General features: G+C 44.9%; 1 protein-coding gene across 1 annotated transcript in view; it reads left to right on the top strand.

Annotated features, from left to right (window-relative positions):
- The window catches only part of tex264a (testis expressed 264, ER-phagy receptor a), a 72127-nt gene that overhangs the window by 11615 nt on the left and 44119 nt on the right, over window positions 1–16393 (top strand). The window contains exon 2 of the mRNA XM_076036990.1: window positions 6811–7032. Within this exon, the coding sequence (XP_075893105.1) occupies window positions 6811–7032 (222 nt within the window). The remainder of the gene's footprint in view (window positions 1–6810; window positions 7033–16393) is intronic.

Genomic DNA, 16393 nt, shown 5'->3' with positions numbered 1-16393 from the left:
ACTTTTCCCCTCAGGGAAATTCCATACAGTAACACACAATCCACACAGAATAAAAGGATTCAGTCAAATAAAAGTTTAAGAGGTTTAAGAGCATACTGCTGCTGAGGTCAATATACCATTTGACTTTTTATGAGATATGAAAGAAAGTTGAGAAAAGAAAAGCCCGTCAACTAAAGCGGCACTGTGTACACCGTGATCTCCAAATACTCGCTACTGTCCAAATACGGCAGCAAATTCACCCTGTGAATGAATTTCATCTCAGATCACAATCAGGAGGGCAGTGGTTAGCACTGTGGCACACAGCAGGAAGGCGGTGGGTTCAATTCCCTCGTCTGAGGCCTCTGTCTGTGTGTGGAGCTCTGCACGTTTCTGTTCTCTGTCTTCCAGAACCACTTCAGGTTCTCCGCCTTCCTCCCACACTTGCAACGACGTGCACGTTCAACGGCATTTTCTTAAACGGCAACTCCGAACTGTCCGTCGGTATGAACGTGGGTGCGACTGGTTAGCGGTGAACTCTGCCTTTCCCCCCCAAAGCAGCCCATCCCAGCTCTCGTTAGCTGTCGCTGGGTTGGATATTTATCACATTGCTGCTGTTTGCTTCCATGGCACTGCTGCTTGCAGCCAGCGGGGGGGGGGTTTACATGCTTGGTTTAACCGTGGAGCTGCTGATATGCCCCCCCCCCCCTCCCCACAACCCCACTCAATGTAGTTTGCTCCTTCCAATTTAGCATGACATCAAGTTGATCGCTGGTCACTTGGAAGTCGTGTTGTAATGAGCGCGGTAATGACCCTCAGTCATGCGGCAGTGTTCATTATGATCCATGTGTACGGTCAGGCAGCAGCGCCGGCCAACCTGCCTCATTGCCCCCTGACATCCCGAACCCGTCCGCACTTCCGGAAATGACCAATTTAAAAAAAAAACGGGGCCAGCTCCGGAAAAAAAATCATCCCCCAAGTGGTTGCGCCCGTGCGGGGAAGTGATACGAGGGCCAAGAGGAGGGAAGATGAGGAGAGTAAATCCTCATTACCTGTCTGCTAATAAAGAATTTCCTCTGTCAGCCGTACCTTTTTATTGCCGTAAAGCCGCCATCCATCAAAAAATAGCCCGCCCAGCCTCAAGCAAAGAATTGCCTCTGAAATTACTTTCCCTACAGACCCTCGGAGAAGGGAAATCAGGCATTGGGGGGAATAGTAGCGTTTGTGAAGAGGCGCCATGGTTGAGTCCTGTGGGCCACGAGCTGTGGTCGGCTGTTGGCTATATATGTCGTTTTCCACTTTTAATAAGCTCCCAAAGCATCGCGCCATATAGGGATTGAATGTTTGCGGCACATGCAGCATCATGAAACAAAATGTTCTTGTTTTTTTTTTTTTTTACTGAATCAGACAGAAGCCTTCTGCTGGAGTTCTTTTATTTTATATGGCTCACACAAACTGAAGTTGTGAGTGTTCCATTTTTGGTTATAAGGCTCTACGGGCTTCCTGGTGTTTGACTTAGCGTTATAGCATGATAGCTATTGATATTTGTTCCTGTAAACTTGATTTTTTTTTTTTTTTGTTCCTAGCATAATTTTATTTCTGATGTTTTAGTGTCATTGTACCTTAGACCTTTATCACTTTGAGATCATTTATTTGAGGCGCTCTATAAACAAAATCTATTGTTTTTATTATAATTATGACTTCTTGCTCCTCATCCGGTCAATCAAAGCCACACTCACTTTCTTACAGGCAATGCCACATTGAATCTTAAAATTAAACTAAAATCTGGTCAGGGGCCAAAAGCTGTGACCAGTGGAGGAAGAGCAGAGGGCCAGTGTTCCTTTCCCTGCTAATTGCCAGTATTCTCCAGGGTGCGGGACCCAGAGGGAAGCAGAGATGAGATGCAGTCCTGGTTCCTGTTGCTGCTCCTGGACGTGAACAATTGACCCCGAGCTCTGAGGGATGCTGCTCGGGAACTAGCACTCCCGATAACGGAGTTTGTTCTCGGAGCGGAGAGCAGGAGTGATAGTGAGATTCATCATTATCCTCTCTGGTTACTGTTGCGTCCAATCACAGACTGCCACTGTTGACAGAGCTGAACCCTCAGGCCAACTTGTTGATGGAACACTGTTCACTGTGGTGAAGAGCAAGGGCAGGAATAGTGATGGTTGTTACCAGAATATTAGGGCTGTTGAAGTTAATGCGTTAATAAAATGCGTTAACTCAAACTCCTTCGAACAGCACTAATCTTTTTAATGCGCGATTAACGCCGAAGCGGCGCGCCTACGAAGATCCTACGCGAGCCGCAGCCGTCCTGTTCAGACCAGTTCGACAAGCCCTTCTGCTCAGCTGTTGTTTATCTGTCTCCCATTCGGACAACTCCCTCAACTTCTGCTTGTCATGTGTGTGTTCACACCAGCGCGCACACACGCACACACACGCACGCACGCACACACACACACACACACACAAGCGATGAAGGGGCACACAGTGGCCATTCTCACACGCAAGTACTTAGCAACACCTGCCACATCTGTACTGTGTGAGAGGTTATTTTCACTGTCTGGACATGTTGCCCTGTCAAAAGACTTGAGCAACTGGCTCAGGGCAAAATAAATACATAAAATAAATATCTTGTTAAGTTACATATAGAGCAGGGTAAAAAAAAAAATTGCAATTCATTTTATTAATTTGCGATTAATCATGAGTTAACTCAGGACACTAATGCGATTAATCGTGTGAAAAAAAAAAATTAAATGATTAGACCTCCACTGTGCTGTTCCAGTACTTCTGGCAGCTGGACTGCTCAGATTCCGACTCTCATTCATCTGTCCTGCCAACCTGCAATCCAAGATGTTTCATTTTGGTTGTAAGATGCATTAAAAATACGTCTTCACATTAAAAGTGTGAGAGAGAGCTACAGCGCTTGGGCACGTCGGCCATCAAGTCTTCTAACAGTTCTCCTGGCACCACCAGGAAGCCCCGAGCTCTGAGTCCCTGGCAACACTGGCAGGAACAAATCGGATTTATCCGCTTGAGTGTGATAAGCCAACACGTTGCCCAACCACCCAAGTTTTTCCCCCACTTTGCAAACGCCCCTCCATGGACTCCTTTGCAGAAGAACATATGGAGTAAATCCAAAACTAATTTTGGAAATTTTCCGTCTGGTGTGCCAGATTAGCAGAAACCTTCATCGTGGCTGCTTTAAATGACAGTTTGTGACATCAGAGGCGATTACTTGGTTGTGGAAGACAGTTTTAAATCGCAGGCCTTTTGGTTACTGGTATGACTCCAGCTTCTCCGGTCAAGTCAGGGGCCTATCTGTCCGTCCATCCGTCCATCCATCCGTCCATCCATCCATCCATCCATCCATCCATCCATCCATCCAGTTTCATTCAATGACAATAAAATAATCTTATCTTTATGAGTGTAGGTGTGAGCGGAAGTGCTGCTGGGTCTGTCTGTCTGTCCGTTTTTCTCTGTGTCTGTCAATTAGTGTTTGCACGCATTATTTATATGGAGATAAATAGATTACTCAGTGGTTATTTTGGGATGTAAAATCAATGAAACCAATTACATTGGCAATATCCAATCTGATTTCCCAAGACAGGTCTTTACATTAAGGGCCCGTTAAGCTGCTATGAAGTAGGAGCTGCATCTTTGTCTCCAGCAGGTGTCAATCATTCCTTCATCGTCCCTGCAGCTACTCTTGATGTGACCTTTGTCAAGCTACCTGCTGGGCCAATATACAGTATCTCACTGTCTACATGTAATATTATAGAGAATGTTTGTGCTTTTCCGCAGTGCAGTTTGAATGTAGTGACTAATGCAGGGGTGTCAAACTCATTTTTGGTTCATGGGCCACATAGAGGAAACTCTATTCCCAAGCGGGCCGGACCGGTGAAATCATGGTATGGTAATAATAACGTAAAAATAACAGCTTCCAGTTGTTTTCTTTGTTTTACTTTGTTTGTGTTATTTGAGCACTCTGCACTCTGCATCAGTGTTGTCAACTCCTCAGTAAGGAAAGTCGCTATTGGATGTCCTAAAAGTCGCCAAATGACGTCATCGTCTAATTTGCATAATTGACTTAAAAAAAAGTCATCATGGGGAGTTGGAAAGTCGCCAGGTGTAGCGAGAAAGTCACCAAGTTGTCTACACTGCTCTGCATCAACTTTGTCTGTTTCGACAGAGACATTTTGGGGCACTGAGGGTAGCCAATAGGAGACGTTCAGGGGCAATAAGGGTAGCCAATAGGAGACGTGAGTGGCTGTACTTGTGGCGGTTTGCTCAGCCCCAGTATTCAGTTTGTATGCGAAGCAGAAACTATATTGCGACACCAAGTGGACACATTTAGAACAGCACTTTCTTTCATTGAGAAATTGCAGTTTTTATATTTCGCAAAATCATCTCGCGGGCCGGAAAAAAAACAGTTTGCGGGCCTGATCCGGCCCGTGGGCCATATGTTTGACACCCCTGGACCAATGCAATCTTCTGTCACCATGACAGAAACTGTTGAAATGATGGATGAAAAATGAGGAAAATCTGTGAGCAAACAACAAACCCGACTTTGTGTTAGCGTGATGTTACTGGGCCAGTTCATTGGGTACCCAGATCTGGCGAACAAAAACGGCCAATGGGTATCGCGATGAATATTTTATGCTGCGCTGCCTTGATATCAGTCAAACGTCGCAAATTTGATTTGTCTGTCGCTTGGCTGTGTACGGTGTGGAAGGTCAAGGGTCACGAGACGGTGTGAATTGTCTTGTCAGTCATCCTTATTACCCACACCAGGCTGGACAGGAGGCTGTGGGGATTACCGCTAGACCCTCCTAACTGATCCACCTCAGTCGGGGTGGCGTGGGGGGGGGGGGGGGGGCGAAGTCTCTTTCTTCAACCAATCAAGAGGCAGAGCGGCGGCACCGAGGCAGTGTGCAAGCGCCGGACGCAGTCAAAAATATCCCAGAATGTGAGAAGTGAGTTGGAAAAGACGAGAAAGGCTGCGTCACTTAAATGTGATAATTATGCAAAGATGCCAGGGACATGAGGATGAGTGTTGCTGGCTCCCATCTGCGGCCCATTACTGCCAGGCCTTCACAGGCTGCCACTGTCGCACGGCAGAAAGGGACAGGCGAAAAGGAACAAATCTGACTTAAAATAAATACATTTGAAAAAAATGATGTATTTGTTTTCAAGCGTCCTTCCAGGGATATTGATTTGCCTTCTTGGTTGCCAATAACTGCAGATTCACAACAGTGAGCACAACTTGCTCGGAAATAAGATTTGTTTTTCGGCGTAATAATAATAAAAAAAATACAAACTTACCTATAGGAAACGTTTTTGTATTACTGCTCTCAAAGTGTCCACACGAGCCTCGTGATCATTGTCTCTTCCTCATATACCCGACCGACGGATCACTTGTAACGCCGCCGCTGAGTTATGCCGGATTTAATACACCTTGCGCACGACCGGGATGTATGTGTGATTTATGGCACAGAGCGACGGTTGCAGTTCTTAATCAGTCGGCGCCACTGAAGTGCCAACGCGAGTGCAAACTGCGCGCTAACAGATGTGAGTGGGAGAATCTCTGTCACATCCTCTTGCGGCTGACAGTCCCGCCAGCTCGCTCTCATCTCCGCGCAGCCACGCGGGCACATTAAGAAACATGAAGCTGAGCGAGCCTCGGCGTCGCCTCCTATCTGCTCTCCTTAAGTGTCGCCGGGCAGCGCGGGCCGCTCGCTCCCCAGCGAAATATTGCTGCACATTAGTCCTTCAGGGAAAAGCTGAGTGTTTTTAAACCCTCGTCAACTGACGTGTACAAATTGAGTCCGTGTAGAGTCGAAGATATGATGGTGTCTGTGTCCTAACCCTTTTTTTTTTTTTTTTTTTTTTTTAAGAGTGGTGAGTGTAGGAAGTATAGACAGTGGTGGAAAAAAAAGTTTTTGGACACCTCATGCATTTGTGATGTACTGTATATCGCTAAGAACCAGCCTTAAGTCTCCATGTGCACTTTATTTTAGTGCAGTCACCAACAGTTACTCTGTTACTCTGCTCACATGACGCACGTGTACTGCGCCATCCAGATCACAACTGGATGGAGTAAAAGAGTAAAAGTGCTACAAGAATTTAGTTTTCTCATTTTGTCTAATTAACAATAAAGGACAAAATAATTGTGCCTCTCATGCAGCCCCAAGGTTTGAAACACACACACAAACAATTAACCGCCAAGTATTTATTGACTATTATTTGGACTGAATAAGATTTAAATGGTGTCCAAAAACTTTTTTCCACAACTGTGTCAAGTGACCTCAGCCAGGTCACACGTGCACAGCCGACTGCTGTGGAGGCTTTACGAGAGCCGGCAGGACATTGTCTTGCTGACACTCAGTGGAGTGTGTGTGTGTGTGTGTGTGTGTGTGTGTGTGTGTGTGTGTGTGTGTGTGTGTGTGTGTGTGTGTGTGTGTGTGCGCGCGCGCGACGGTTGGTGGCCACGTCTCCAGACGTTTAAATCAAACCTCTATTTTTGTTTCCCCACATGTGGAGTTTTGTGCTGATGCGCTGCGATGGTCACTCAGTGTCATATTGAAAACAAGCGCTTCTCCTCCGGCAGGCGGCCGTCAAGCTGCGCAGTTTGATTGACGGTTGAAGTTGAAGATTCTTCGGAGGTTGGTTCCTCAACGCTTTTTCAACGTATTGCCTCCCTCCTTAATGTCTACCTGTGTGTGTGTGTGTGTGTGTGTGTGTGTGTGTGTGTGTGTGTGTGTGTGTGTGTGTGCGTGTGTGTGTGCGTGTGTGTGTGTGCGTGTGTGTGTGTGTGTGTGTGTGTTCCATCAGAGGCCTCCGGAGAAGTGCCGCTACGCGGTGGGCAGCGTCCTGTGCCAGGGCGAGGAGCAGCCGGACGAGGAGCTGCAGAAGCAGTACGAGAAGTACGGCTTCAAGGTTTTCTCGCTGCCCGAAGTGAGCCACGCCGTGACCACCACCTTCCCCTCCGCACCACCGCTGTCAAACGTGCTGGGGCCGATGCGGGTCTACCCGCAGCTCGACGCCTACATCAAGGTACAGTCACAGTGCAGAAACCGCGATTGCGGTTAGCTTAAGGCTTTTAGCGCTAATGATAGAGGCTAGCGCAACTTCTCTTCTCTCTCTCTCTTTTTTTTTTTTTATCGAAAAAGAAACACAGAGACTCTGCGTTTCTGGGATGTCTTCAGTTCTCTGTGGAAATCTCTGTTATATTGAGAGCTGGCAAAAGTATTTTAATTCTGTCCATAGGTAAAACGGTACGGTATTTTGTGTAAAACAAAATACTCTCGTAAAAGTACTGATTCAACTCCGTTACTCAAGTAAATAAGAAAGTACAGGTTCTGGGACGTACTCAAGTAAAAAGTAAAAGTTTTTTTTTGCAATTATTGAAACAATACATTTGTCGTGACATGCGTGTTTACACTTTTAATATCAATAAGCAATGTTATTTTCTACATATGTATTTTTCTCTGTACTGAAAACGTACTGAATAGTGACCCTGAAGCCGAGGTAAATTGATCTCCCTCTAACACATCATCCACTTTTATATTGAACGACCTAACAGTAGAGTTCAAATAGCTCCACTTCAAGCAACAACTACTATAATCATAATAAGTTAGTTACTTTTAACAGGATTTGTATATTTTACAGACAAAAAACACAAAAACTACAAAAAAAACCCGACTAAAAAAGTACAGTAGGGAATCAAAATAAAAGTAGTCAGAAAAAAATACTCAAATAAAGTACAGATACCTTAAAAATCTAATTAGGTACAGCCACAAAGTATTTGTACTTTGTTACTACCTACTTAAGCTAATAGTTACAAGTTAAGAAAGAAGTGAGCCCGCTCACCTTCAATCCATTTCATTTATACTATCTATTGGATAGCGATCAGCTTTAGATCGTGTCGACCCTCTTTTCTGCCTCCCACTCGCCAAAAACCACCAGCGCTGCACCTTGTTTAATTAATCACATGAACAGATGCCGTCCTCAGAGTAGATTAACAATAGATGAAGTAGTAGGAAATGAAGGTGCCTCAGAGTCTCCGGGGCACATATGCTGGGCTTCACATCCTCGGGACATGCCTCAAAACTCTATTGACATTTACTGATGACATTTACCCATTTAGGGGCGTCCCGCTGCATGAATAATGCTACGCACGTGCACGTGCGAGCGCACGCATGCACCGGAGTGCAAGTCTTGTCCATCTGTTTATTCAAGACCTCCTCCTCCGTCTCTTTGCAAAAAAGAGGGAGAAAAAAAAAAAAACAGTCTGTAGGTGCATCATTTTTGCCCTTTGACATTCTGTCCAAATTTTTATCCACCTTGTAAATTACATTTTCATCAAATTCTTGTCAAAGCAAAATTTCTTTGAAGTGCCAAAGTTCATTGCCAAATTTTATTTTTTACTCTAATATCTGCTGCAACTCTCTACTGCCATGGCTCCAGATGAGGTAAGTGAGGCAAATACAAGGGCTAAAGTCACCTAGGCCACAGTAATGTCATGTAATGTTGCTGTTTGTCCCTGCACAAATAACAGAAATGTCTGCTGTGCAAACAAAATGCGCTAAACATGGGACACTAATAGTTATCGTTTTGTGGCGTTTTCTGCACCTGCTTCTCCTGCTGGAGCCAGTCCCAGCTCTCATTGGACTCATTGCGTGGTACAACCTGAACAATTACTATTATTAATGTTTATCATGCATGCAGTAATATACTTATCCAGGTTCATGGCTGCAAAATTTAAACACATTCTGCTGATTATGATCAGAACTGGGCTTGTGGCCAAAACCTGGACACTGAAATCCATGTAAGCACAGGCGCTGGGGGAAAAAAAAAGGTTTTCCCGGTGTTATCATGTCCAGATAACATTACCTCCCTGCAGCCAGGCAGCCTGGCCAACCAGTGGAGTTGGTAGCACGCCACCAAAAAAAACACCAATCCCCATTTGGCCACCGCTCAAGCCACGCTAACAGCTGCTTGCTTTTGTGCCAGTCATTGAAGAACAGCCGCGGAGTGAGCAGGGTTGTTGTTTTGCCTAAGACAAAATGTCTAATTGGTAAAATGCAGTGTTGGGCTGTCAGGGCCAGCAAGGTCTTCACTGCTGGCTGACACATACTCTGAAAACGTACTTTTCCCCTTTAAATACGATAATGAAGCTACTCTCAACAGTCTGTTTTCTTCATGTCGTGTTATGTCCACCTGGTTGTGCGTCTTTTATTGTGGTAGAGTTTTTAATCCAATCGTATTTCAGCTAGTTTGCGTTGTCAGGCAAGCAATATTGCGGGCACCTGTACACTGTGACTCAACTGTCACAGTTGCGATTGCCAATCAGATCTCTAGTCTGCTATGCCAAAACCATCTAACTGGCCTTGCGCCTTATGGTGAACTGTGATTGGACAGACTTAACTAACCCTGGAGATCCAATGGCAAAAGAAGGAGAAGGTAAATAAAATAGCACATAATTGTCCGATGGTTTTGCAACAATGTGCTTACTTTTTTTTTCAATGAAAAGTTTGTTTCAGTTGCAGTTTGCACAGTTTTATGGACAAACTTGTTGAAGATTTTTATTTTTTTTATTTTTTTAGTTTTGACAGTGTTGACGGAGGTGTATTGATTTAGGTAGGACCAACAGTGGCGTCGCTGAAGGCCTAGATGTGAAATACACGGTTCGCCACTGCTAAAACAGTAGTAATCCTAAATCCCTGGTAGGAATTTTTTTCCAACTGCTGCTTCTGTTTTTTCTGCACCACTTGGCTGCAGGAAGTCTGGAGACGGCGAGAACTCAGTTGCCCCCTGATGGTGAGCTGAGGAACTGGCAGTGAGTGCCGCCTCACGGAGCGAGTTAAAAATACCCATTTCATTATTCTCCTACTTTATTTTGGGAGGGGTACCATGGAGTCCTTTGACTGCCGTTCTTTTATCTGTAAAAGCGTTGCATACTTCGCACCAGTGTGAAACTTCATTGTTCGGGGATGAGCGCGTGCAGCGCAAACTTATTTCCTTTTCAGAACGCCACGAAGACTTAATCTCCACGCGACGTCACTTCCACAACATGGGCATCTCTTTATTTTTGCGCAGTGGGGGAGCGAGGCTGACCCACAAAGAGCCAGTGTCTGCTCAGCTTATCGTCATTCACCAGCCTCCTCATGTTTTTTGCAGCTTGTTCTCCGCAGCCTCCGCTCCTACTGTAAGTAAGGGGCTGGCTGGAACATGCGTCGCCGCCGGCCCATATTAAAATGTTCCGAGGGGCGAAAAAAAACAAAATCGCGTCCTGTTTTTTGTTTGTTTTTTTTTTAAATTGAGCAAGAGTTAATTTTTTTGCCCAAGCCCCAGCGCCGTTATGTAACTCGGGCCAGTGTCAGGGTGCGTCTTCGGCGAGTACGCCGCCCCGCCTGTCAGGCCAGCGGAGGAAGCATTAGCTGTAACTGGCTCACACTTGTCTGCCATAAGGCAGGCGTGCCTGTCGTAAGCCATCAGCTGACCCGGGTGCTGTGACAGGCCGTTAAGGAGGTGCTCTTGTACCGCACACAGAGGCTAATGACACAATACCGTCTAGCGTTAGTTATGGACTGGCAAATGCACTGTGCATCGCGAGGACCCGGCACAGCTAGTGAATAATGTAGAATGATTTAGAGCGGCGCGGTTAGAGGGTGTGGAATGTGCTAGAAATGTCTGCCCGTACTGTATGTATGATTAATTAAGTAGGTCTGTAGTATGCGGAGGCGGCGGAAGGAGGGGGAATACTTGTGTGACGTAGCTTGCCGCCAGTGTTTTATTCGGCCTCGCCGACACGCTTCTGCCATTCGTCTGCGCAATGTTAAAGGTCCAGCTTGTAAAATTTGGCCTGATTCATGATTTTTTATATTGATAAAAGGTTCATCGTATAGAATAGAAATAGAACGCCGTCCTCTATCCCGCATTGGGGATATTTGCATAATTACAGTGGCATATACAGTGCAAAGAGAAGAATGATATGAATTAAAAAGAAATAAAGAAATAATAAAAATAAGATAAAATATTTATTGAGTAAGAAAGGAAAACATATTTTCCTATTTATTTACATATATATGGGTGATTGGATTATTTACATATGATCTACGTAACAGTGAGACAAAGGTTTTATTGAACCTTTATGAAAAGTCGTTTTTGAGAAATGTTTTGCTGAGTACAGTTATACAGCCTGGTAGCTGCTTAATATACTGCCCATAGATGCATTAATTAAAGTGTATACCTGCAGTACAATAAGTAATTTGGTTTTCCTATCCATAGAACAGTTATTATATGTAAATCTATCTATATATTAGAATATACATAGATAATGGTCTTGCTCGTAGTTAGCTGGCATTTTGCACCGCCGTGTTTCTAAGGAAGCCCGGTGTGGACAATCGGGATTGCCTGACAGCGCGTTTTGTATTAGGGTGACTGCTCGCATCCTCAAATAAACCAACGAAGCAAGAACTATAAAGAAACTGGACGAGGATTCCAGGTTTGTGTGTGCAGGCCACTGTAGTTCACTGGCAAGCTCGAGAGAGAGGGAGGGTGAGCAAAAGAGCGCCACAATCTAAAATGTAACCACTTGATATTGCTGTTTCTTCTTTAAAATCTACAAATATTACACACTTAACCTTGACATTAACAGCGGTGCCAATTTTCCCAGCGAATCGCAATGACTATTTATCACAATGCGGCGGATGAACACACGCAAGCGACAATCGGCTAATTGCAGTATCTGTGTTTTGCCTGTTGTGTCATCGTGATGACTGTCGTAGGTTTTCATCAAGCTAATTGATGTTTACCAGCCGATAAGGCTGACGAGCAGACGTGCATTGGGGGGTGGGGTGGTGGTGGCTGCTGTCACTGCGGAAGCCTGACGTACTTTTTTATCTAATAGAGGCATCGTCGCTTGTCTTCATCATCGTTAGGAACTCCCGAGAGTTCGTGGGCTGGTGGAGTGCACACGCAGATATTGTCTCATTCCAAAGTTTGTTTATGAACAGCTGCGTTATGTTTTGTTCAAAAGTCCCTGGTTATACCCACTATGTAAAAATGCATAGTTCTAGTGAGTTACCCCTTGCATCGATGCTTCTTTGCTGCCACATGTTTAGGAGTTGATATAAAATAGGTCGAAACGATGTGGTCCCAGAGGGCGGAGCTAACACCTGGTTGGGGGCGTGGTCACTAACCTGGGAAAGGTATAAATAGCTGGTCAGAAATCACAAAGGGCTGGTTTCAAGAAGCCCATAGCATTCTGAAAATTAAAGCATGCTAAAAAAAAAGAAAATGGACCTCTCCCAAAGTCCATCAGTTCATTGTGAGGTCAGAGATGCACATTGAACCTGTTTACATGCAAAAAAAAAATTTTTTGTAGCTATCAGATTTTTCAAGTACTGCAAGTAGTAAATCGGTAAAACTGTTCTTCACAACAATTACAAAGTTCTTTACAAAGAGAGTGAGTAAAGTGATGATGTAATCCGCATAATGCAATATCCATTGTTGGATTTATTTCTGATTTACTTTTTTACATTATTTATTACATCAGACGTGCATAGTTGCAATGTCAATGCAAGACAAAAGACAATAGAAAGCGGCTTGTGCCAGCAGAAAGTGTCCAAAGAGCCACTGCTGGAGTGACGAAGAGACTCATTTCATGCTAAATGAAGTGACTTTCCAGGGCTTTTCGCCTCCACATCAGGGCAGCTAATGCTAAGACCACTTGATTTTATTTTGATTCACACTTCTGAAATGTGTACACTGTAATTGCATCAGATCTCAGCTTTCTCCCATAGAGGGCAGTGTCTGTTCTGAAGCTGCTGAAAACGCATCTGACCTGTGGCAAGTTAATGACCTTAATGCCGTTTGACGCCGGAAAATCAGGCATGTCTTCATTTGGAGAACTGGTTAAAGTGAAGTGGCGAGCGGTCTGGGGTGCGAGCCCGCCTTCGCACTCAGACAGCTGGGCGAGGCTCCAGCAGCCTCAGCGCAGGTTGGCGGTGATAGGAAGTGAATGGATGGTATGAATGCTAATGCAAAAAAGAAGGGATGTCAACCCAAGTTATTCACTTAACTCTGACAAAAAAAAAAAAAAACAACCAAAAAACGTATTCCCAAAATTGATTTTGCGACTTTATGGACAGGCGGCAGAGGGAGCGTGTCGAGTCTTTTCTGGGACTTGCAGCACGCATCATGCTCGGAGAAATATGGGTTAGTGCGGCTTTGAGCCTTAATGGTGAGTGGGTTTAGTGCCTGGACCCGTGCCCAGCTGTCAGACTCGCCATGTTTTCTGTGACGCTGCTGCACCTCCTGCTACCCTCAGTGCTTCACTTATTACCGAGTGGCCTCAGTGTGTAAATGCCAATTTCCTCTTAAACGCTTCTCCACAGGGAGTAAGCTCACCCTAACTCCTATATACACATCTGAAAATAGTCTGCCTCTCTCTCCCTCTCCCTCTCTCTCTCTCTCTCTCTCTCTCTCTCTCTCTCTCTCTCTCTGACACACACACACACACACACACACACACACACACACACACGCGCGCACAGCATCTGTGTTTGTAAGATGTGATAATTCATCTGAGCATCAGCATGTTCACATCAGCCCGTTGTTGTGATTGAGGAAAGGCGCTTGTTCAAGGAGAGAATTGAACAAATATAGATGCTGCTGTCACACCCTATTAGCAGATTTGATCTGACCCGGTTTGATCTTTTGCAAAAGCACCTCTTGAAGATTGGAGCGACCGATACGGTGATCGCCGTGTCATTTCCGCCGCGGCGCCGAAAGAAAACTCCTCAACGTTTCCCGAGAGCGGAGCCCAGATGAGGAAACTCTGTCACCCCCCTCGTAATCCACTTAAGATTAGTTTTTTCCCCCACTTGCTTCACATCCACACTTTTCTTTGCTGCGCTTTTCCCACAACAATTAAAAACGCGTCCGTGAAAAAACCTCCTGCAAATTGCATTTAGAAGGTTTTTACTGCGTTTAGCTACAATTTGACGTTTCATTCCAATTATCGTCGCTCCAGAAGAAGGGCAGGAAGTTTACAAGTGTCACAAAACACTTTTCCAGCTCATCTTTAATTAATAGCATCGCCATATGGGCTCATCATACAAATAGCTTGTGTGGCTTTGCTGTTGTGTAAGTGTTTTTGTTTTTTTTTTTACCTTCTGGATTGGTTCTCAGTGGGGCGTCTCCACTGGGGGAGCACAAACAGCACCTCTGAAAAAGACTCCGAAGTGAGAACGTGTTTTTTAGCCTGTGTTTGGATGCATCCTCTGACCTCTCCCTCAACCTGCTGCTGCCAGGCGCTGTGTCACGCCGAGTTCGCTGCCATCACCTTAGGCGGAAGTGCTGTCTTTTTTTTTTTTTTTTTTTTTAATTCCCTCGCTTAGCCAGACATATTGTTGAAACACATTACAGCATGACAGGCGTCTGCTGGGGGATGCACTCTTTTGAAATTAACCGTAACTAACCACGACTGTGCTCTGGGTTAGAGGATGGGAGGATGTGATTAAAGGTTTTTGAAGCGTTTCTTCTGTAGCCTTCGTTCCACAGTGAGCAACGCATCAGTTCTTGTACTTGTTAAAGAGAATAGTTGAGTTTTTTGATTCTGATTTATTTCATATAAATATAAATTTTTATAAATATTCCCATAAGATGCTAACACTTGCTCTTGTGTTTTATTGTAATACTATAACGGTTAGATGTTCTGGATCTGTCAACAAATCCTGAGGAGTTGATCATTTTATGTATTATTATTTTATTATTAGGGCTGCCAGATATAACAGATGAATAGCAATGAGATTACATATAAGGCACATCGCGCTGTCTTGAAATGCAAAAATAACAGAATTTTGAACATACAAATGAAAATGTGATTAATCACAGTTAACTATGGAAATTTAGAGCTTCATTGCAGTTTAAAAAAAACCCAATTGTTCGACAACCCTGTTCATAATAGTACGTTTTTTTTTCCTTTTTGGTGAGTTTGAATCGTTGCATTGCCCCCTGCTGGTCAAGACCGCGCCTGCTCTCAGCTCTCTGCCCGGCCGCTGCAGTCAGTGTGTTGGTTCCTCACCTCCGCGCTGCTCATGCTTTATTCACCAGTCGCTCTTCGTCTCCTTTGACGCTATCATTTGTTGAATTAAATATAGAATAATGATAAAAGTTTGCCTTGCTTGTCCGCAACATTCATATTTCATACGGTGGCCCAATTAGTGGCCAGCCAGTGCAACTGTGCTGATTCCAGGTGTATCCGCCGTGTAAACAACAACCTTTGCTGCGGTTCGTCGCGTCGGCGGCCGCATACTGATGAGCACTCAGGGTTCCTGCGCCGTTAGTGGGACGGACGCTGAATTATGAAACTGTGGTTTGTGAGTGTGTGTGTGTGTGTGTGAGAGAGAGAGTTTGTTGACTTGAGAACTATTATGATCTCCTTCTTGTCTTCACATCAGGGGCTCATCACTTTATCTTACAGACTCATTACAACTGTCTGTCGTTTTTCTGAGACCGATCCAACTCTGCCACTTGCTGTTGCTCCTCTCTGCTTCTAATGAACAGCATCCGTGGAAACCCACACACAGCGTTTATGAATAGTAATCCTAGATAGTATTACGCCTGCTATTATTTGCCCCCTCCTCCGGGTGAAGGATTCCTCCCACTCGTCGCTGTCTCTGTCTCAAGCGTTTCTGAGCCTTTTGGAGGCCTTTGGTGGTTCTAAGCTAAACTCGGGTGCTGGTAATAGGAGAGAATTACTGTGCAGAACTGCATTGTTATCCAAATTGATTTTGGGGGCTTTTTATGGATTCCACGGCTTGACACTGACTTCCCAAGCTGTCAAAAATCAATCCATCCATTTTCTGTCACTGCTTCCCCTGCACTGAGGGTGACAGAGGTGCTGTGGCCTGTCCCTGGCTGCCTGAAGGTGCATGGGTTAAGGCCGGTTGCACCCTGCACGGACAATGTAGATGTGCCAATTAGCCTAATGTGTTTGTCTGTGGGCTGTAGGAGGAGAGCAGACAGCTTTAAACCACCAGCAGACTGTTGATTCCCCTTGTCTGGAATTCAAACCCACAACCTTGCTGTTGTGAGGCACCATAGCCTCTTTCTCCTCCTGCCTTCCACCGTTAGGAAGAGAACGTTTTTTTTTTTTTACTGAACCACTGGAAAGACATGAAACAACTTTACTGCAGTTGGAGAAGCAAGCAGGGTGAAGACTCTCTGGAGTAACGTTTCTCCGACTCCCAGAGTTGGGCAAACCCTATAGATGCTCTCCACGCAGTTAAAAGTTTGCCTCAGCCCACTCTGAGGGATCTGAAGGAAAAATGTACATCATATGGTGCCTTCCACATGTGAGCTGAGAAATTAACAAGGAAAATAAAACATAATTCCGCTGGCACGG

This window comes from Nelusetta ayraudi, unplaced genomic scaffold (assembly GCF_046127955.1).
Source record: "Nelusetta ayraudi isolate G7.1 ecotype Tasmania unplaced genomic scaffold, CSIRO-AGI_Nayr_v1 ptg000050l, whole genome shotgun sequence".
In the NCBI taxonomy this organism is placed as follows: Eukaryota; Metazoa; Chordata; class Actinopteri; order Tetraodontiformes; family Monacanthidae; genus Nelusetta; species Nelusetta ayraudi.
Note: the sequence above shows the minus strand (reverse complement) of the source record. Positions and strands in the feature narration are given on the sequence as shown.